Genomic DNA, 22604 nt, shown 5'->3' on the forward strand with positions numbered 1-22604 from the left:
TTGCAAAATTGTGATTTTTCGAAATAAGCGGAATATCGAAAAAGTTTTGAGCACATTTGTGAAGGACAAGCAGCTCCTGACTGATGTTCCCCTTGCCTGCCTTGTGATTTTAGGTAGCCTGCTATTGCTTGATAGGTTTGCAGCTGTAGCATACTCCTTCCATATTTAGATCACCAAACAATACTGTGAGGGATATTGATTTATTACCAAACCCCGCTGTAAACCTCTCCACAGCTTTATCCCTGACCTGTCTGGTGTGTTCTTTGGTTTTAGAATAGAAGATTAAAAGAAGAATAACCCTCATTGTCCCCTGCTGGAGAACTTCTGGTGTACCTGACGTCAAGACACAGGCAAGTTGAAGCATGTAGAGTCACATATATGTAAAAAAGGAGTAGGAGTAAAATAAGATAAAGCAAGGGCAAAGTTGCAGCATAACAAAATACTGTGCACTTATTCAAAATACTCCAAATCAAAGAAATTCCTATTTGTTGTTCAATGCTCTCCAGCAAACCTTTGCACCAACCATCTTCTTAGATCTTTACATAAGATCTGTGGTTACACTGAGATTGAATTATTCTTATTGAACTTTAATAGGTGACTTTGTAAGTTAGGACAGGATTTTATTTAGATGCATCAGATTTGAAAGGAGCTAACTGCTTATCCTGTCAGATTTTAGATTTTTATTAGTAAAAAAAAATGTTGAAAATTGTTTACCATTTCCTTGTATTTTCAGGGTCAGTGGCCAGGACAGTATCCCGTCTCTAGCCACTATCTGTTAGAGACAGGATAGTGGCTGACTCTATCAGTCATTGGGCAAGAGGTGGGATACAAACTGGACAGGTTGCCAGTCTATCCAGCCATGCAAACACACACAAACCCAACAATTGTGTTTTTAGACTGTGGGAGGAAGCTGAAGTACCTGGAGAGAACCCATGCATGCATAGGGAGAACATGCAAACAAACCCAGACTGGGATTCAGACCCATGTCCTTCTTCCTGCATGACATCAGTGCTACCAACTGTGCCACTGTTTTTTTTTTCCCCTTCCCATAATAATGTGCTACCAACCCAAATTAAATATGTTAGCTTGTGTACGTAATATGAAAAAAACGTGACTACAAAAAATGTGGCTCATAAACTATATGTTTATAAGCCACATGTTGAGTTAATTTTGGTTTTGCAGCCAATTCATTTGCACCAACCATCTTCTTAGATAAAATCATTTTCTTACATCTTTTCTGTTTTGTGTGTGTGTGTGTGTGTGTGTGTGTGTGTGTGTGTGTGTGTGTGTGTGTGTGTGTGTGTTTCTGCTTCATTGTAGTCACTCTGCTGTTTCATAAACATCTGGATTTGGACTGAACCTATTTTCTGCCACATCCACTCTGACAGTCCTCAGTGCACACCGCACAAACAGTTCAATGCCTGCAATTCAAATTGTTTCCTAGTTAAAACATGCATGGTCGCCCTTAGTGACATTATAACAGTTTAAAGGGCGAAGCAGGTCCAGAAGTGCACATCCTCTGAGCTGCTAACACTCACCTTCTCCTTCCATTTTATCCGGACTCCTGCCCCACACTATCTGCCTGGTGTCCTGCCTGATCTGGAACGTCTTCCTCTCGGGCCTCTGGGACTTTTTCTGGTGGAAGATGGTCATCACTGTGCCCATCTCCAGGCTTTCGAGGATGCGGGGCCCGACCTCGCTCCAGTCCAGCATCCTGGAGGCCATGGCCGGAGCGACGGCACCGCAGGCGGCCTCCTCTGCGCAGCCATTGAGGCAGCCGCTGAACCTGGCTGCGCACATCCTCACTGCATAGCTGGGATCAGGATCACTGATCTGCTGAGGGGGGGCTTTAATAATGAGCAGGATCCAGGTCCTTCAGCCAATGCACAGAGGAGCACCGCTATCTAGCATATCCAAACCCACTGGTGCCAGGAGGGAATCTGGGAATCTCAGGACAGCCAGCGTGATTACAACGACAATTTCTTAGGGAAAAAACAAGCTAGAAGACATCCCTCAGCAGCAGCCGCAGAGCTGACACGCCAAAATGTCTGAGATGTGAATTATGCTCTGGTCCTCCAGAGGGGGAGTGGATCCCTGTGTTATCCTTTCCAGATGCTTCTGGCAGCACACCAGTGAAATCCACTCAGGGTTAGTTCTCATCACCGCTGGGCTCAGGTTTCCACCCAGTCCGCGTTTTCCTTCTGGTCCTCCAGAGTCCTCGACAGCAGAGAAAGGAGCAGCGCAGTCCGGCTGTAAATCCTCCCTGACACCGCTGCTGGGGTGATAGACAGAAATGCCCCACTGCTGGGTTCAGGAGATCCGAGTCAGAACGAGGTGACAGAAACACAGACTTATGTAATGAAGCGTCTACAAACACGCCGAGGCGGGAGCAGCAGCTTGGAGTAACCGTGACTGGTTTAAAGTCCCCGGCTCCTCCTCGTCCGGGACTCGATCCTGCGCCTCCCTCAGCTCCAGCAGCAGAGGGCTGAAAGGAAACCGGGGCAGGCAGACCGGAAAGGCTCGATCAGATTTTTTTTTTCTTTTTCTCCCCTCCTTTTTGTTGCTGCTGGAAGGATCAGAGGGAGTATGGGGGGCGGAGGGAGTGGGGTGAAAGTAGAGGGGAGGCAGAGAGGAGAGCGACCTCTGCAGGACAACAAGAGACCTGCAGCTGGGAGGCAGGGAGGATTTTCTCTCTACTTAATGGGTCAAATCTCCTTAAACTCAGCAGGTCAAAAATGGTTCAAATAACAGAGGTTGCTCACATGTATCCTGTATTTCACCTGGGAATACAGGATACATGTCCTAGATTAGATTTGTTGTCAGGATCCTGAAACATTTGACAGACATTATTTGTATATTTATACATATATTGAAGTAAATCTGAACAACTCCCAACTTTTATGTAGGGGTTTTCAATAAATGTGAATTAATTCAGGTTAAAGCACAATCCTTGCACGTGGTTGTTGGCCATAAGGCCACCTTCTGCATATTTTATCTCAGTTTAGAAACTTCTTTTAAACCATTTAACCGTTATTTTTATAATTTCTGTTATCATTTAGTCAAATGTTATGATGGTCTCAAAATGTGGGCTTGTATTATTTTTTTCATTGCTCATCTATTCATTGCTCACTCTTTCTTTGTAAGTTGACCTATATGACTTATGAGTTATTCAGCTACAAAGTTGATAATCAACCAAAGTGTAAAGAACTTTGTGTGGTCAGCATGACACAAAAAAGCACCATATAATTTCAGACTATTTACACATCTCTAAGAGTGACGATTATTAGTCTTTTTTTTTTTCCAATTTGATCTACAAAAATAATCCTTATATAATACAACCTTTCATATTTGAAGTTAACTGGATTAGGTTACTCTTGTGTCCTCACTGTTCAGTTTACCTGTATTAGGACTTAAAGTTAATGTACTTACCATTAGAAGTAAATTAGAGGTTACCTTCCTCAAAATAACTGGATAAAGCAATGACTCACAGCAAGAACTGGAAGTTTAAATTGTAAATTCCTGGCTAAAGCAGTGAGTTATGCATATATATATATATATATATATATATATATATATATATATATATATATATATATATATATATCCATTAGAAATTTGACATTTACACAATGCATTTTTGTCTCTCTACCACAATTAGTTTATGTCTATAAAGCCACTTTCTTCCATTACTGGTACTTAACTTTAAAAAGGATATGTCACCCAGCATCTGCACAATTGTGAGAAGGCTGTAAAATAGCACACATGTGAAGTATGTGAGCGCCAACTGATCCACCTCAGGGGGACGAGTCGGTCATGGATGATATCACGTCCTCTCCATGTCTAATAGGCAACATATGTCCACTGGGTGTATCTGGGCTCGCACTGCTGCTGGACAAGAAGGCGACCAATCAGAATCGAAACAAACTTTCTTTTGCAGAGAGGAAGCAGGGGGTGGAGAACCTATGTTGGAGTTAAGAGAAATGATGAACCTCCAATCTTGGAAGCCTGATTCAAGGACACGTAAAATCGCCACCAAAAGAGTACAGTTCTCATATTTAAAACACATTTCAAACAACAGTGTTTTTCTGCTACCACTAGAGGGCAACAAAGTCCACAAACTGGAGGAAGGAAGGATGATTTGGGCAAAAGAGAAAACCTTTGAAGCTCTAACTGAATTTATTAGACAAAATAGAAACATGTTAAAATAAACAATACTGTCATCTCTACTTGACGTAAGCTTACAAACATGGTTTTAGAGTTTGGAGGTACTGATGCCAGACTTAATCAAAAGCCCCACATGGTCTTAATTTACATTCCTCAGCAGATTTAGATTCATGGAGCTTTCACTGAAAGAGCTCATACGTTTTGCTGCCTTGTGTCCTTCAGCGGAGCTTTTTGAGGACGCAGTTGATCAGAAAAGTTGTAGAAGTCTACACCAAACTCGTATATTTGTAGGATCTTCATGAAAAATGTTTGGAAGCTTTCTCTAAAGATGTCACACAAAAAAAAAAACTACATCTTTCTTCCTCTCACTTCCTAAGTTGGTTCAGTTAGAAACAAGATTTGATGCAAACTCTGCAAAGAGACGGTTTATATGACGCATGAAGCTATTTATGATTAACATAAACAATACTGCATTTAAACAACACCAGGTTGCATGGCAGGATGGCGCATGTAAGCTGCAAAACATTCCTCTGAGTCACAACACTCCGTCAGAGTTTATCTTAATGTTCTTTTGTTTTTTTTAACATTCTTTTCTATAAATTATCAGCTTTTACATTTGGGAAGGAAATATTTTCTCTTCCATTTCTAAAGCTGCAAGCACTACTTTACTTTCACTTGAAAAGAAACTTCTATGTTTACATAAGAATTTGAAGAAAAAATAGTGTTGGACAGGTACTAATATCCAATATTAACCTTGTTATGTAATATTCTAATCTTAAATGCTGTGCTTTCATTAGCAGTACGTAGAAAAGTCGTCATAATTGACAAAAATATAAAGGCTTGAAAAAACAAACGTTTATTTAATATGTTTTTTCTTTTGTAAACTTACTGAAAAAAAAAAAAATTCAACAATATTCAGACTTATAGAATATGACTTTACCCAAGGCCAAAAACACACATAAGGCTATAAGTCTTTAAATTATAGCCTTACGTGTGTTTGTAAGATCTTAGGAGCCTGTAAGATCAGACAGGCTCCTAAGCTGCCTGTCTGATCTTCTTTAAATTAACAGGTTCCCAGATTTTGCACCGGAGCAGGTGGGAAGTGACACAATCAAAATTAAACAACGAACCAAACGAGACTGGTAGATGTGACAGATGCTCCATTTAGTTTACAAGGTCCTGTCAAAGTATTTAGAAACATTACAGCAGAAAGTCATGGATTTTATCAGCTCGGATTGCAGAAATGCTCCAGAGCATTTACACACATGATGACCTATATTTCCTTTTACAAACACAGCGTGTTACATGTAACGTCATGTCTTGGGCGCATGCAGATCAAATTCAGGACCACAAACATTTTATACTGGAGTGAAAGTCAGGTGGTCCGGCTTTAATAATCAACACAACGCTCCCACCAAAAAAAAAAATGTGAACGTTAAAACCTGCAATATGAGCATAACCCAAGTTACACCGCCCACTTTGCAATTACCAGATTTTTATAAAACATTCCAACAGCTAGAAAAAACACATGTTGAGTAACATTTACTGAAGTGATTTGTTTATCCCCACAAGCCCTGACCCCCCCCTCACCCAGTGGCGCAAAAAGTGGGTATGCAGCGCATGCAACGCATAGGGGCGCTGCTCCACGGGGGGCGTCAAAACCCCGTCTGGAGGGGGCGGCGCGCCGATGATGTCTTCGCATACACTTCAGCGCGCCCTCACGCTCCTTCACCTCGTGCACATAACGGGGTAAATGTAGCTAGTTTTACCTTTCATGTGTCTTCGTCTCGGGGAGGGGGAGGGGGGTAGAGCTAGCGTATGTTTTCTACGCTCCTTCACCTAGACGTACCTTCCTGGAGGGGTATGGGGGGGCGCCGATTTATGTTTTCGCATCCACCTGAATAATATGTAGTTGCGACCCTGCCCTCACCCCCACCCCCCTTCCTACTCTGTTCAATCGAGCTTGAGGTAATCAGTGCTAGAGACCGAAGTCAACTTCAGCTTGTGCACATTTGACTGCGAGGCACTTTGGAAACAAACAAAAACATTCTTAGTTGGCTAACAGAAAGTTTCTGTCGCTGTTGCTGCCTTTTTGGAGCTCTGTAACCAAGTTGCGGAGTTCCTCTGAGAGCGCCACCTGGTGGGAAAGAAAACCATCTGCTTAAAGTTCTTAGAATGAAGAAAGTCTAATGCAGTATTTTTATTTGTCTGCTAAGTGAGACTGAGGACATCCAAGTAGGTTTGCATCAGATGCAGACCAGATTTAAACTCACTGTGTAAGAGTCAGGCTCCTGCAGCCTCTTATGTCGAGGGTGCAGGGTCTGCAGGGAGCTCTGGACCTTTGCTCTAGTTTCTGCAGCACTGCACAGAGGCTCTGTGACCTAGAAAAAATGGGAAACAGTCTAAGTAAGACAAAAAGTCCCTTCTCAGTCTAGATTTGTAAAAAAAAAAAAAAAAGAAAAAAAAAAGATCTTGTACTGATTAATAGTGTCCAGAAGATGGAAGACTGAATAACTTGAATATTAAGACAAGATGCTAGATGCCATGTCGGTTTTTGTATGATCTTTTAGTTAACAGTGATAATGAAATGATAGTTATATCAACGTTCCTCAAGGAATGTCCTTTGTATATTGTGACAAAAACTCAAACTTAAACTCTACATCTTATAATTAAATAAAAAGCAACAAAACACGAATTTGGATAATTAAATCTCATTGCTTACAAAAGAAAAACCTGTTGTAATAACATATTGTTTGGTTTGCATGTGCAGATGATTTTCTAGACCCTGCAAAATATAAAACCAGGGTTGCACGATGGACAAAGAGGACAGGGTGCAGATTCAGAGGACACCTGAAACTTTTCACCTCTTTCTCAGTGCATGAACTGATTTTAAGAGTTTGGAAAAATAGTTTTAAAAGCTTGATGTAGAGACTAACCTGCCCTTTTAGGAAGACTTCCTTTCGCAGACAGGTCACCTGAGCTGGAGTGACTGAAACAGATGAGTTATCGCCTCCTAGAGGATAACAGGTCAATGTACACCCAGCCTTAGGAGGAGGTTCGACCATCAGACACAACAAGTCCAGGAAGCAATGACCTGCAGGGGGAGACAAACAGGAAGTCATGTTCGCAGCAACATCAAGAGCAGCACCTGGTTTCACAAAACAAAAATACGGAGCTACACCAGGAGAGCAGGGTGAGTATGCTCACAGGTGAAAACATGCTGAATCTCACCATCAGCATCCAACAGTCGATAGACGGCTTTCCTCCCTGCAACAGTGCTTTTCTGTGGGTCCTCGCTGATCTTCATCCTTGGTCTTCCTCTCACCTCCACCAGCTTGGAGCACAAACATCACAACACAGAGCTCAACACGATGGACGTGGTTCAACATGTGGTCACCCCTGTTTGAGAAATTACCTTATAGACGCAGCCCAGAGACGGCTGCTTGGTGCAGGTCACCAGATGCGTTCCGACGCCAATCACATTGATCTCATTCTCCTGAAGCAAAACATAGACTTTAAAAAAAAAAAAAAAAAAAACTTTCAATAAAAGCTGATGTTAATAATAATGATACTTCAGTCACCTTCTTGTTGAGTTCAGCCATGCTTTCCTCTGAGATGTTGTTGGTCCCTACGATGATCAGAGAGTTAAATGTTGATACGGAGAACCTGCAGATGAGAGAGGCAATAGATTCTCCAAAACAGCCAAGCCAAACTTAAGAAAACCTGCACGCATATGCATCATGCACCTGACTCACCGCTCGCTGCAGAGTCGAAACACCCGACGGACTTCAATGGACTGCCTGCAGAGGTCTCCGCTGTCCAGGCGGACCCCCACAGGCTTGTAACCCAGTTCGCACAACGCCAAGGCCACGGCGCAGAAGTTCAACAGTCCACTACTACAACACGTAAAAGGAAATACTTGATTAACCAGGTCTCATTAAATATTCTCAGACACACAAACTGCTACTAGTGAACATCAGTAAGAAAGGAGATGTTTTGGGTGGGTAATTAAGGAAGTCAGTAAGTAAGGTTCCTTTTGGTATGAATATTTTTTGCATTGAAAAATATTTTTATTGAGGAAATATTCAACGCTTGTTCCCAGTTGAGCAAACGTTTTCCATATTCTAGATTTTCCGCACAGTGTATAGGAACCCTGTTTGACCTGGGTTAATCAAATCCTCAAGGAAGTGACCACTATAGGTCTTAGGTAAGTTTTTTGACTCTGTGGAGTGAGAGTGAGGGGCTGAGGGAGTGGATGACATCAAATCATCCAGTAACTCCAAAACAACAGAATAAAACCCCAGATAAGAGTGTCAGGAGTTACCATCCCACGCTGTAGCTGTCAATCACAGGCAGGAAGTTCTGAGGGTAGGCGATGGCATAGGAGAGGAAAGCTGCCAGCTCGCCCTCACGGATTTTCCCAGGCTCCGCTCCCATCAGCTCACAGACTCTCCTCAACCAGCCTTTAGTCAGAGAAATGATGTCGACTGGATTGGGGTCTCCGTTTGCTGTCACCAGTGTCTGAGTGGGAACAAATACAGCAAGTTCACAAAACAGTCAGGGCTAAATCAGACCTCAGGACGCCAACTTTCATTTTAAAATGACTGTTTGGACAATCAGTCCTGACACTTTAAAGCTAAAAACTGCTAACATGAGGCCACTGAGATGGTGTTACCTGTGGCCAAACCTCCTCCAAGGAGTTGAAGGAAGTGACGTAAGAGTGTGCTATTGTCCCCGCAACAGGAATCCCAAACAGAAAACCAGCCTGAACGTTACTGGTGAGATCAAACCCTGGAAGACAGATTGCTGGTGAGCCTCTGAAGGTGTTGGTTTTGGAAGGGCCGGGCTTGTCCACTCACCTCCGATGTGTGTGTATCGCGAGGCGGTCAGCCCTCCGTCTGGCCCCTGTGCCCGTCGGAGGCCCATCTCCAGCAGCCTCCTCTGGTGTCCGGCCGCCAGGCGGAAACGAGCTGCGTTACTGCAGACCAGACTGAGAGGAGGAAAAAAACAGAACATGGGAGACTGAAATCAGGGCAAATTCAAGGAAATTAAACAGGAAGCAGAGGCTAAATTATCATGTGCATAAACTATTTTGGCAGAAAAATAAAAAAAGTTAGACCTTCGTTTGCATGTGTAACCTAAAAAAATGTTTTGTTATTCCTGCTTACTTCCTGCTTAATGATGGGATTCATAAAATAGATTACAACAAATATTATGTTAAGATACTGAAGCAACATTTGAAGTCATCAGAGAGGAAGATTAAGCTTTTGAATCAACAATCATCCTAATAGCTCACTTCCACTGAGCAGTACAAAACAGGTCAGATCAATCAAATATTTGATCTGGCTAGGCTAGATGATTTTAGATGCAAATAAAAGCAGTTCCTTTATCCGCTGACCCAAATCTGAAGCTTTTACCTCGCGTAATTGACCAGACACAGTAAACTGGTCTCCAGCAGCTGAACCACAGCTAGCGGACCCTCCACCTCCATTAGAGGCACCTGTAAGTGTGAGAAACCTGTCAGTTTGTTATATTTCTTCCACCGTGACTGCAGCAGTTACAGGGGCAGAAACTCACCCTGGCGAACACCACAGAACCCTCCGGGAGGGAGCGTATCGTCACGGCCGAACAGTCGAGGCCTCGCAGGAAGTCGAAAAAGGCAGGGTCGGTGTTGGGAGGCAGGACGGAGCGCAGGAACTGCACATCTGTATCCACAAAGACAGCTGGAGCTTGACCATGACCCTTTTTATTAGGAGTCATGTGCTCTAATACGCAACATGGATGACCCGTAAGGTCATAGAACTGAATCTAATGAGCAGCTAATCCAAATCAGCAGACATCAGCGGTGTGACTTGAATCAACCTGTCAGCAGCTGTAGTAAACTATTTTTGAAAAATGTTCATCCCCTTTGATTGTTTTCATACAAGCATAAACTTCATTGCATTTAATTAGGATCTGATGCAATACATCAACACAACACAGTGGATGCATCATATTGCAAAGTCAAATTTCTTTTGATACCTTCAGCTGTTATAAAAAATATATGTAACAGTTACTTCATATGCTATATCATGGTACCCTGTCTGGAAAATACATAACAGCACCCCTTTAAAACAAGCTAAAACCCACTTGTTTAGAGTTGTTATTCCAACTTTTCATTTTTTCTTTATTTTGCCACTAAAATGCATTTTTGTTGTTTAATAATCGTGCAAAATACTTTGAATGGTCTTGTTAAAATGAGCTTTACAAATTAGCGTATTACAGTTTAAGACATTTTCTAAAAGCCTCCATTAGTAGCTTTCATGCGCGCAGCATAATCTGTCTCTTTTAGGGAACAAATTACTTCATCCGTTGTTTGTGTCCTGTTTCTTCATGAGGGCCTCTTAATCTGTGCAACACACACAGCAGTCTGTAGATTCTTCTTGGTGTTCGTGTTAAAGGGCAGAGCTAAAGGTCAAAATCTGCAGAAATGCTGCACTGGAGCTCACGTTTTCTCACGCTGGGTGAATTGCACAACCAACTCGGTGTGTGTTAACAGAGTGTAAAAGTCCCACTTCCTGATCCGTAACCATAATGTAGCTGGTTCGGTGGGGTTTTTAAGGATTATGATGACAAGCGCGACGGCAACTCTAGAAGGTAAAAGGCTGAACCCTCACCTTGATCTGTGAGGCGAAAGCTCCGCAGAAACAGCAGGCAGTCATTCAGCCCAGCGAACAGCGAGAAGCCGCCGCCGAACGGGTTGTCCCTGAAGAACATCTCGAACACGGCGGGCTCCTGGTGCCGGCCGGCCCGCCAGTACGCGTAGGCCATGGTGAACTGGTACAGGTCGGTGAGCAGAGGCGGGACCCGCTCCCGGACCGAGCGCTCCATGAGCCCGCATGCGTCTGTGGACGGAGCTGCCATGTTCCCCGGACTGAGAGGATCCTCGTCTCTGATGCTGCTGGGACTTGCAGTTCCACAAACATCCACATGAGTCCAGCACCGACTGTCGTGAGGAACAGTTTTCCCTGTAAAAATACCGGATGCTGCACAGCTTGTTTTGGCATCAAATTTGATAAATCCAAAAGTTTGACGTAGGACGGCTACTGAAATGTACATTTAAAATAGAATAAACTAGAGTGAACCTCTGATATCACTCAAAAACATCTTTAATTATTATCTTTGTCATTTTTTTGATCAACTGCTTCCTGAAGGTCTTCCAGTTATTTTTTGTTCTATTTTTGTTGTTCTTTTGTGTAGCTAACAATGACTTATGAATCCTTCAAACATGAAAAATTTCTAAATCCCAAAGACATTTTCAACACATTCTATTAAAAAGAACCAGTTTTATATATTCAGTTCTTTGGGCTCTCAGGAACCAGCAGTCTGTTAAAGACATAAGTGGTTCAAAAGATAACAGTTTAAAGACCCACAGATGAAAACTTCCAGTAGATGATATACTAAACTATCCATATCTTAGGTGCTGGATTAGGATATTATTTTCTATTCACATAATCTTTGTTAGTTTTGTTTAGTTGTGAGCCTGGCTAAATGTGATACTACACCTGAACATAAAGCAATGATAAAGTCAGTCACAAGTAACCTTTACATTCCTGACCTTTTTTTTTCTCTTTCATTTCCATCATTGCAATGACTATTAGTTTTTTCATCTCAGCTACTACATTTAGCATCACGTTCTGCAAGCATCTGGAAAGATGGACAATTGGCATGTAGACTGAATGCAAGATATGTGAAGTATAACATCCAACATACCACTGCATCAAAGCTACCCACTGCAAACACTAATATAGTGTTCTGCAACTTCTGGATGTGTCCAAAGTCCAACACACTTGAATCGGATGACTGAAACATCTTCTAATCCATTCATGTTTTGTAGACTCATGCTAATGACGGTGTGTTGACACAAGGAAACATCAAGAAGTTGCAGGACACCAGGCTCTCGAGGACCGGAGTTTTGCACCCATGTTCTAAGGTCAGCGAATTTCTACAAAGATGGAGATTGATTTGCGCTGATGTTATACGTTTACATTTCAGTAAAGGATCTGTGGCTGCTACATTTCAGGGAGGTGGACCTTGTCCTCAAATACATAAGAAAATCCCACCTGCTTGATACGAACAAACACTTCAAAATCCACCCCCCTCTGGGTTTTTTTCTACATCTTTACAGAAGTCTTACAAGATTTTTAGAAGAGGTAAAGGATTTTTCAAATGAATGCATCTGGCAACAAATTTATTGTCCCAGTCTTTCACCAACATAGCCATATTTTGTTCAAATAAGTTATTAAATGTAACAGTAATTAATATACTACTTGAATCTTCTTTTGTTATACTCTAGTCTACACTTCAGTTCACTTCTTGCTTGGCGACCTTTGCGACATTAAGCAGTAATTTTGTTGCGTTACAACAATGTGAGGACATAAAATAAGCAAGATAAAAGAGAATATACAACCTCCATTTTTTTCTAATTTTCACATGGCGATTGTTATTGATTAAAACCAAACTCGAAGCAGAACGATGCAACACGAGATGCAATCTCATCAGACTGTACTGTTCTCTCACATGAACACATAGAGTTGAACTACAGCAGCAGTTTTTAACTTGCCAGAGACAAAAACTGATACTTTAGATTTTATAAACTGTTCTGAAGATCATCTCAGATTCCCCTGCTGTCCACTGCCATCCTCTACTGCTGGGAAGCATCCTGCCAGCTCATTGGTCAGTCTGTGCTCCTGTCCTTTCCACAGAAAGTGTGTGGGCTGTCCAGACTGGCCACTCTCTGGTGGATAAACAAAGCTGGGACTCAGCTCTATGGCCAGGGACGACCTGACCAGTCCGACCCCGCCCGAGCGCTCTAGTCCAGGATGATAAACCCGACCGCTGACTGGATGCATGTACAGCGCCTCTGGTTGGAAAGGAACAGAGAGCTTCTCTGCGCCGCCACAATACGAGAGCAGCTCCTGGTCTCCTGCTGGGTTCGGCAGCAGGTGGGTGAAAACCACCGGCCTGTCGTCGCAGCGCAGGAAGTTCCGCTCTCTACCGCACAGAGACAGGAATGGAAAATCCTCCTCGTAACGCCCGCTCTGATTTATCCGCAGGCGACTGAAGAAGAAAACCAAGAACTGTTTATCTGGAAAAATGAGACAAATGCATCAGATGCTAAAACTTTGAACAAAAATGGTATTTAAAGCTGTAGCAGAGAGCTTAGTGTTAAACTGTGCTTAAAATAATAAATAAATAAAATAAAATTGCACTAAAAGATTATCTTCAGAAATACTTCATGGAGACCGGTTCAAAGGGTGCTGGTTGTTGGAAGTTTTGCTGTCTTCCACCATTTCTGAGAAAAATGAGCTGCCTGAGAAGCCTCCACATTTAAACCTGATGCCATCTCATATACATATTTTCTTTTTTGATATCTAATAGGCTTTGTACTATCTGCTCATATTGTATTATAATGTAATCTGGTTATCTCAGTTTAAGTATTCACCAACAGTCGGGCACCCAGAACAATCTTGTTGTAATCGAGAGTCATTAGACCTATAGAGGATCAAGTAGAAACTCTGAGACTGGAAATGTGAGATTCAACCTAACAAACTTCAAATACACCTTAAACGCCCTTACATTAAGATATTTAAAATACTCTTAAATCTCAAGCATGGCCAAAAGCAAATAAGGCAACCCTGAAGTCTCTCGGGAGGGCATCATCACTGTAATATACATGCCTAACATATAATGTATTTCAAAAATTATATTCCGTGTGCAGAATTATCCTTAAGCGTTTTATTCACGTGACATCTGGAGAGATGACTGGGTTCATATGGTCTACCTCTAGGGGGCAGTAATCTTCAAGATAAATCACTCAAAACTGATTCAGCAAACCTGATACTGCAGACCAAGTATTAAGATTTTATTAATTCACAATCCAAATTTAGATCTCCCAGTTGTGTATTGTCTGATTGCTCTTAACTCTGACATTACATGTGTTCTGTTATCTGCTACTGGGACTGCACAAGGCTGTAATCTGGTGCACCAAATATTTATTCTTTGAGATGAAGGTTTTCTGTAAAGGATTCTATATAAATAATAATTAAAAAAAACAAAGGTAAATTTGAGTAGACCAGGACAAAATGGTGCCCCGGGACCATTTTGCAAAACATTAAATGGCAAATAAACTGTTCCATTTACTCAGATTAACTGTCACTGGCTGCAAACTGTAGAGAGTTTTGAGTCTGAACATAATGTTTATGTTTCACATTAAGGAACATATAATATTGAAGATATTCACGCTGGTTTCATTGTCATTTGTGATAGATTTAAACACACAAACACTTCTTACTCTGGAAAAACGACTAAAGCATCGCTGCATTAATATATTTACCTTTATTTTAAATAAAACAGATTCCCAAACAAAACAAAAAAAAAACAACAACGCATATTTAAACATCACTTTCTCAGGAGACAAAAAAAAACATGCAGTCATATTAATGGAGCACTGAGTGATACTGGTAAACACTCCAAATATTTCTACAATTTAGACTTAAATAAGAAACTCTAACCTTTAAAGCAGGTGACAAAGTTCTTCACTTTAGTGTCATCGAGAAAAAGCTGTAAACGTCACAGAAAACATAGTGAACAACTGGAATACAGTTTGTTTGAGACGTTTTATTTTTGGCTTAGACAGATGCTCACCTGTCCTTGATGGTCAATGTAGTAAAAATACTCCCTGATGCGGGGTTCGGGACTCTGGCCCTGGATGTATGAAGCGGTGCTTCTGAAAGTAATGAAGCCGCCAGGCGGACAACGAAGATCGGTCAGAGTTCTGCAGCTTCGAGCCGCTAACCGAAGGAATGACATGACCGGTTTGAGAGGCTTCAAATGTCCTGGGTTAAAAAGCAGACAATATAAGGCACAGCATTCAAATGACGACTGATTTGTTTTTGTCTTCAGGGAAGGTTATGACACTAAACTTGTGTCCTCATGGTTTTGTTTGTAAGGGTTCATGTACCGGCCGACCGGAAGTGCTCATATTTTGAGTCGCTGCCCCCTGCTGGAGAAAATGCTTTATAGATTTCAGTAATACAAGCTGCCCTCTACTGGAAGGAGTGTTTATTACAGTCAAAATCCGCGGATAATAGGTCATAAGTAGTATAAACAAAATGAAATGGTGTTAAATATATATGATAAATGCTTGTTTTTTGTTGTCCTAAATTGAATCAAACACCAAGATTATTTAAATCAAACTATTAAAATGTTTAGACAAACCGTTATCTTCAGTGTTGTTTAGTTTATCTTGAAGAGTTGTTTTTTTCAGCTATTTTTAAGTTTGTATTTTTTCCTTGTTGGATGATTTGTGAATCCCAGCAGTACAGGCTGTACAGAACCTAAATATATCCACCAGAGCTTTTTAGGTTTTTAAAAAGATTTTCTACATTTAGCCTTTATTATCATATTTTCTCGACTCTTGTATTACCCATAAAACTTTGGATGTAAGCATTTCCTTTAAATGTAAACTTTGATGTAGAGGAGATTGTGTTGGGGGACATATTTCTCAGGAGTTAGCCATGGTTCCCTAGTCCCACTTAAAAGAACTTTTGTTTTAGCACTCCAAGACATTTTGGTTACTTGAATGCACCAACATTCCGAGGACAGCTTAAGGATGGCCTCTTGATATTCAACGAAGACTGAACACAAACAAAAGCAAATTTTGCTTCAATACTTTTACATAAACTGGGAAAGTGAGGGAAAGGAAACCCATCATCTATGCATGCCAATGAAACAGGATTAAAATTATTTTGCTCCCAACATGCTAATGAGAATAAATCTGAAAGCTATGTACACTTGCAATACATTACAATCACCATTATTTCAGTTGACAGCAGTGTCACAAGAAGCTGTTTGAGTAAGCTAGAGTGCAAGTTCACACTGCATGCAGTCCCACTGTTCTGGAAATGTTAAATTACTAACATTGGTTTAAGCAGGAAATAGATAGTAATCATTTTGAGTAGCAAATACACATAGGAATTAATCAGATGGAGAAACGTAAATATATAAGCAGATTTGTGCTAGCTTTGAAGTTGATTGCTGGCAGCTTCACAGTCACCTTCTGCATATGGCTTGGGGGTCATCACACCCAAACTCTGGTCTAAACAGGCAAGATAAAACCACATGCAAAAGTCAAGTTCAGAATTTAAGGTGAAATATGTCAAAAGTCACTCATCCACCATAGCATTACTAAAGCAAACTGATCAGCTCAATCCTTATGCCTTTTGTGATGTCACCAACCAAAATTTAGAGCATAATTAGGTGTTCCATGCACTTTTTCAACTTCGTATTTTGTGAAATTCAGTAGTTGAACTCCATAATGTGTTTTCATTTTCAGTCTACACTGACAAATGAAAAATAAATAAATACACCAGTGTATAGTATCTTTAAGAAAACTACGACGTGGTGTGAAAAAGCAGAGGAGGGCTCTTTAGGGAGATTTCAATCACATAAACAACAAGATGGCTGAGACTCTGAGAGACAGTGCTGCTGCTGTTGAAAGGTCAACTCCTCCAGTCCCATCCTTTTGGCTTCACAACAAGGACTGACAGCACCGAACAAAGCGGCTGATTCATTAAATGTTCAGAAATTCATCCGGAAGGCTCTCAGTCTGTGCTGAAGCTCCAGCTGAAACCGACCTGACCTGATCACCTGCAGACCTTCCTCTTCCTCCTCCTCTTCCAGGTTAGGGTGGAGCTGTCTCTACGTGAAACTCTTGACAACACAGTAGGTGTCAGAAATAACAGAAAAGTTGGATTAAAAACGGCATCTGTCAACCTCACAGTAAGTTAAAATTCAATAAATCAAAGTTGGTCCGAACTATTCGCTAAACTTTTGAAGCTAACGCCAAAAAATATCTGATAATGTAAACAAACGTAAAACGCTACTAAATTTTAGAAATCAAAAGTGTGTTTAGTTTACGACTACGAGATTAGTTTCGGGTGTTTAAAGTAGTCACTGGTTTTAACTATATCGTCTCTTAAATAGTTACACTATCTACCTTGTTAACGTTTAAACCTGACACTGAAGTTAGCTTCCGATTCGGTGCTATTCCTGTACTTTCAGGTTAAACTCTGTTTTTACTCGGTATTAGACTAAAGGCTCGACAAATCACAAACTGTGCTCTTATTGTTGTTACATAAGTGCAGAAATATTCAGTCTATGTTTGACTAGTCACATTTTGAAATTAACTGCATCTCAGATAATGCTTGAAAAACATTGATATTGTTTTTATTTTAATAAAATGATAAATTAAATCACTTAAAAATAAAAAATAAATAAATAAATATATATATATATATATATATATATATATATATATATATATATATATATATATATATATATATATAATTTTATCAGGACCTTGTCTAAAGTGGTTTTAATGTCCAAATTAAGTGTTACCATTTCTCTTTTTAAAAATGACAAATAAATGAAAGGCTTCTGGCCAAACTGACTGTGATGATATTCTGTATGCACGCAAAATAAGTTAATTGTCAAAAACTTGAAAGTTGCATTTTACAGTTTATTTATCCTGTTTGAGAAAACAAAAATCAACTTTCTAGGGTTTCCCGTAGCTTCTCCCACTCTTGTTAAAAAAAAAAAAAAGCCAAAGGCCCACCCCAGTTGGTGTTGACCCCATACTTGTATAAATTGTTCCACAATTCTGCTTGACTGACTTATAAAAGCAAACAAACTAATAATTCTAATGAAACCATGTAAGTAAGTAAAAAATATATGGTAACCCAAAAACGAAATTTACCAAACTAAATAGCCCGAGTTTAATTTGTCTTCCTAAATTATCATGAGTGAGTGAGTTTTGGATGGCTAGAGATGGGTGAGCCCTGATGAGACCGTGCTCGAATAAACTGGCAAAGAAGATGGATGGATGTTTTCACAAAGCAGAACTATGTGACACATTTAGTTTTTGTTGTTGTTGTTGTTGTTGTTATTTGTATTTTTACTATCAGAACTTTGTGGTTTTACAAAACACAAAGTACATTTTAAAGATTAAACTGGTCTTCAATAATTTAGTCCAGATGTGACCAGTCTTAAGTTCCAACGTTTTTCAACAAGACCCAATATAAAGTCGTCCTGATGCTTATAACTAAAGTAAAATATTCACATATTTGTTATAGGATCTATAAACAGGTCGAATAATTCAGTCAAGGTCAGATCATTCTAAGTATTTTGCATTTTGAAGTAAATCTGTTCAAAACTCGTGAAGATTCTTTAAAATAAGGGAAATATTCCTTTTGTAGTCCCAATCACGAGCTACGAGTCAGATGCGAGCTTCAGCGTGGTTTACCTCAACCTTGAGTTATTTCCGTCAACGGCGGAGGAAGTTTGTGAATTTAAATGATTAAAAAACAAAGACAATTTTCTAAAGCGCATTTAACATAAAAATGTTACTTTTACAAGTATGCAGAGTAATTTTCTTGTCATTTAAAGGTCATTTATGTGTAATTTACTATCGACAGGTATGAAACAACCGCCCCATTCCAACCGGGGACACCGGGAGAGGAACGGAGAGCAGAGGCGGCCCCGGGAAAACAGGCAGTCCACTCCGGACAGGTGGGACAGTAGCACTGCTATGAACAATGGAGGTTGTCCCTCTCTCTGGGCTTGGTTTTTAACAACTTTTGCCTTTATGGGACCTTATGAAGTAAACATTTTTGTAACTTTTTGGATGACTGAAATTCACGTTTACGTTTTTGGGTCAAATCTTTAAAGAGACAGTGATCCCTGATACTGACCAAATGTACTTTTGAATTCGGGAAAAGTTACCAAAAATTTTCTTAAAAAAAAGTTCTTTCTTGCCAGGTTTTCTGGCACTTAGCAAATAGAGATAATTTTTGGAATTCTAACTAAGCTAAACAAAGAAACGCTAGGTCTGATTTAACTTCAGACAGTAATAAAAAGTGTCTTTTTATTTAGTGTGTTTAAATATCTGGTTTCAACTGTATGTTGAAGTAATCACGTCCTTAATTTCAACTGATCAAAACTGTGTTTGACCATTTGTGCTTTGTTTGCCCATTATTACACGGGTCCTATAGGGCTGCATGATATTAAAAATAACCTTACAAGTATTTTTTTTTTATCTATTACCTTTATTTAATGGCTTTCTTGAATAGTAATTTAAGAATGGCTATTTCTTAAATGCCATAGTCTACAGAATGTGAAGCTTAATCAGCAACAAGTTGTATAATGCAATAATACTGATTTATCTAATTTTAAACATCCAAGTGAAATGAATCCTACAGCCACACTAGCAGAAAAACTGATTAAATTACCTTTAATTTTACAGTGTCTTTACTGTATGGTGTGAAGTAATTTCTCTTAGGGTTCTGAATTAGCTACTAGCATCACTGATACCAACTCAAATTTGCAAATATGTATTTTTATTTTACTTTAGTTTAAAAAAGCAATGAAATAATTTTTATCAGGTGGCCTTATAGTTTTAGATTGTTGCAACAGTTGTAGTATGTTGGTAATGTTTTTTCAGGAAAACATGTCTTATTTGTCAAACAATAGTGGGTTTTATTTTTTAGCAAATGACAGAAATTATATTAATGTTTTGCTCAGCAAAAAATATATTGAATATTTAACCTGACTTCACATAGTCTAGACAGAAGATTATTACGTCCTTACAGGTTTTACTTCAGTAAAGAGGATCTGTCTAAAAGAATAGTGTCATGTTTAATTTGCTACGATCTTCTAACCTGACGACATATTAGCTTGTGCTATTAATCTGACATTTATGTTTGATCTGCATTGTCCCTTTTAAAGTGTATTGCTATTATTGTCTTGATCAGAATTATATGGCATTCTCAACGGATTAAAACAAGAAAAAATACTTGTATTCACCTAGACAAACTGTATGGGAAAGTAATTAGTATTTTATATGTGTTCCAGCTCTTATACTGCCCCCCATTACAGCCCCCCAGAATCCGAGCCCCCTTCCAGGTATTCGAGGGACGCTCCCCGGGTGGAGCACCGGGACTCCAAATGTACCAACATCTGTTCCCGGAGAGGTATGCAGACTCTCAGAAGAAATATGTGGGTCAAGTAAACCGAAAGCTGCTCTGAAGGCAGGTGCAGCGTAAGAGTGCGGACTTTGGTTTCATCAAGCTTCATTATTTCCTCCTGTGAAAACCGGTCCGACCGGTTTGCTGCTGCGCTCTGTTCTCAGAGTTTCAGCAGACAAAGGTTGTTGCTGATTCTGGGAAGAAGCCAAGCTACTCTGAGACTTGGAGTATTTTTTTCAATTTACAATGCTGAGAGTTTTTTTTTTAGTTTTGTTTTGTTTTTCTTTGTTATGAAACTAATTGTATTAACAAAATACAATAATAAACACAAGTTACTTTTCAAGTTACAACTTTGTGAAGTCAGAACAAGTATCCAGACTAACTTGGATACTCTTAAACCTAAGAAGTGGTTGTACAGACCTTAGCAGCAACAAGCATATTAGGAAATTTTGCCCCATTTTTCTTTGCCTCGCTGTTCTAATTCAGCCATATTGGCATATTTCCAGCCTGTTTGAAGTCATGTCATAGTTTTTTATTCAACTCTAAGCCCATACTTTGACAAGGCCACTTTAACTTAGCCATCCAGAGTTGGATCTCCAAGTTTCTTTAGACTTAATTGTTTTTACTTTAACGATGGAACCAATTTCCCTTCATCTTTCTTGTCCTGGCCAGGCATCGTGCTGATCTGCTCCGTCCTAACCAACGCCCTCGTCCTGATCTGCGTGGTCGCGGCCCAGATGGTGACGTCAGGCTTGTCGTCGATGGGCGGCATGGGCGGCATCAGCATCGACAGCAGCTTCAACTTACAGGGCACCGAGCTGCAGGAGGTGCGACGACTGGACATGGAGTACAGCCAGATGAGGGCACCCGGTATCTACGGCGGCATCGCCTTCAGCCTGACCTTCGGGGTCGTCTCACTGGTGTTTGTGGTCGCCGGGAACAAACCCGCCTACCACATGAATCAGAAGCTGCTGGTGGGGGCGTTGGCTTTTCAGGCAGTGGGTGCCGTGGGCTACGTGGTCGCCGTGGGCCTCTACCTGCACTTTGTCATCCAGGTCAACTCCACGGAGACGTGCAAGCGGCGAGAGATTATATACTCGCGGAACGGCTACACCTGGATGAACTGCAACGTGAGCGGGGGTGACGCAGCCGTGGCGCTGTTCGGACTGATCACCGCCATCCTGTACACCGCCGGGACTGTGCTCACGGTCCAGACAATCAGGGGAGTGAAGCGCTACCAACGGGAGAAGAAGAGGCGACATGCGGAGAAACAGGAGGCCCAGGGGAACCACCGCAGGGCCCCGCTGAGGGCAGACACAACGTCGGTGTGAGGCTGAAGGTGTTCAACCAGCTGGGTTCAGATCGGAGCCAATCCGGAGAGGAGGACCAGTTTATAACGAGAGCTTAAACTGATCACCAAAAATGACTCCCGACATGGATGTGTTCACAGTAAGATGACATAGTTCATCATTCCGGCAGAAACCGATGAGTCACACATTACTGACATTCAACCCAACACTGATCATAGTTGCAGTCGACTCCTTTTTCTGATCAAGAAATCCAGTCGTTCAGGACAAGTGTCTAATTTTAAGATTATTAACACCATCAGAGTTTTCAGCTTATTTGACTTCATAGAATCAGCTGCAGAATGACTTCCTGTTTTTTCTACCAATCACAGTAAAGGAAGTATGGATATAACGTAAACTCTCAGAGCCATGTGATTTACAACAAATACAAAGAGCAAGCAGGAATCAGTCGTGAAGCAAAATGGGACGTTTACTTCAACTGCTTGGTTTTCACCCGTTGCCACTTTTAACTTTCAGATTCTTTATTAAACTCAGGAAATAGTGTAGATAAGTTTTTATATTCTGTAAATACCTCTAGTAATTGTAAATCATGTTTCTTATTTTGTTTCTCAGTGCTTGAAATTCTTGCAGTTGTGGTGTTTGACATTTTTTATCACTTTAACCAGATAATGAGCTTAAGGATCACTGGACTTGTTTTTAATGTGATGGCAGTTATACAATTTGTTTTTACATCACAGATTTATTCTTTTGCGTTTCTGTAAACTAAAACTATCAGGTGAAATTAAAATTGACTCGATTTAAAGATTTGTGATGTTTGCTGTAATCCTTGCCCCTGCAGGGTGCGTCATGACTACCACAAACAGGACAGTGAAGCAACTGTTTAAAGGCTCGATTACAAAACAAACTCCCACTTCAGATGATTTTTAGAAAACGGAGCAGCAATTGTCACAGCAGAGAAAATGCCAGATAGTGTTTTGCAGAAGTATTCACACCTCTTAAATTTAACATTTTCTCATGCTATAGCCACAAACTTAACATATTTTACGTGACAAACCAACTCAAATTA

The 22604-nt window shown here is 40.5% G+C and overlaps 4 protein-coding genes across 7 annotated transcripts in view; 1 reads left to right on the top strand and 3 right to left on the bottom strand.

Moving 5' to 3' along the window:
• Positions 1–2526, bottom strand: part of LOC106919104 (1-phosphatidylinositol 4,5-bisphosphate phosphodiesterase gamma-1-like) — a 29576-nt gene extending 27050 nt beyond the window's left edge. Inside the window, exon 1 of one of the 2 annotated variants that reach the window (XR_001418553.2) lies at positions 1539–2526. Coding sequence is in view for 1 of the 2 variants with exons in the window: in XM_014989280.2 (XP_014844766.1) it covers positions 1539–1800 (262 nt within the window). In the remaining variant the exon portion in view is untranslated. The remainder of the gene's footprint in view (positions 1–1538) is intronic. The other variant, XM_014989280.2, reaches the window with a different exon arrangement.
• A 2471-nt stretch (positions 2527–4997) lies between these two features.
• On the bottom strand, positions 4998–11193 carry naprt (nicotinate phosphoribosyltransferase). Its single transcript, XM_014989281.2, has 13 exons — positions 10821–11193; positions 9742–9869; positions 9582–9664; positions 9024–9154; positions 8840–8955; positions 8489–8685; positions 7920–8060; positions 7746–7830; positions 7580–7660; positions 7396–7498; positions 7101–7258; positions 6438–6545; positions 4998–6301 (listed from the first exon to the last, which is right to left on the bottom strand). Exons 1-13 carry the CDS (start codon positions 11065–11067, stop codon positions 6215–6217), a joined length of 1665 nt encoding a protein of 554 aa, XP_014844767.2. The 5' UTR covers positions 11068–11193; the 3' UTR covers positions 4998–6214.
• Positions 11194–12377: 1184 nt separating this feature from the next.
• cunh8orf82 (chromosome unknown C8orf82 homolog) lies at positions 12378–16917 on the bottom strand. 2 transcript variants are annotated; one of them, XM_014989288.2, is made up of 4 exons: positions 16847–16917; positions 14851–15041; positions 14718–14766; positions 12378–13291 (listed from the first exon to the last, which is right to left on the bottom strand). In XM_014989288.2, exons 2-4 carry the CDS (start codon positions 15013–15015, stop codon positions 12813–12815), a joined length of 693 nt encoding a protein of 230 aa, XP_014844774.1. In that variant the 5' UTR covers positions 15016–15041; positions 16847–16917; the 3' UTR covers positions 12378–12812. The 2 variants fall into 2 exon arrangements, with proteins under 2 accessions (XP_014844774.1, XP_014844772.1); XM_014989286.2 differs by lacking the exon at positions 16847–16917 and having other exon boundaries at positions 14851–15214.
• Positions 16863–22340, top strand: LOC106919107 (MARVEL domain-containing protein 3). 2 transcript variants are annotated; one of them, XM_014989284.2, is made up of 4 exons: positions 16863–16986; positions 18684–18777; positions 20119–20237; positions 20904–22340. In XM_014989284.2, the coding sequence occupies exons 2-4, from the start codon at positions 18686–18688 to the stop codon at positions 21560–21562; spliced, it is 870 nt and encodes a 289-aa protein (XP_014844770.2). In that variant the 5' UTR covers positions 16863–16986; positions 18684–18685; the 3' UTR covers positions 21563–22340. The 2 variants fall into 2 exon arrangements, with proteins under 2 accessions (XP_014844770.2, XP_014844771.2); XM_014989285.2 differs by having other exon boundaries at positions 16869–16887.
• Positions 22341–22604: the final 264 nt, after the last annotated feature.

This window comes from Poecilia mexicana, unplaced genomic scaffold (assembly GCF_051168715.1).
Source record: "Poecilia mexicana isolate PSO_F unplaced genomic scaffold, ASM5116871v1 scaffold_4, whole genome shotgun sequence".
In the NCBI taxonomy this organism is placed as follows: domain Eukaryota; kingdom Metazoa; phylum Chordata; class Actinopteri; order Cyprinodontiformes; family Poeciliidae; genus Poecilia; species Poecilia mexicana.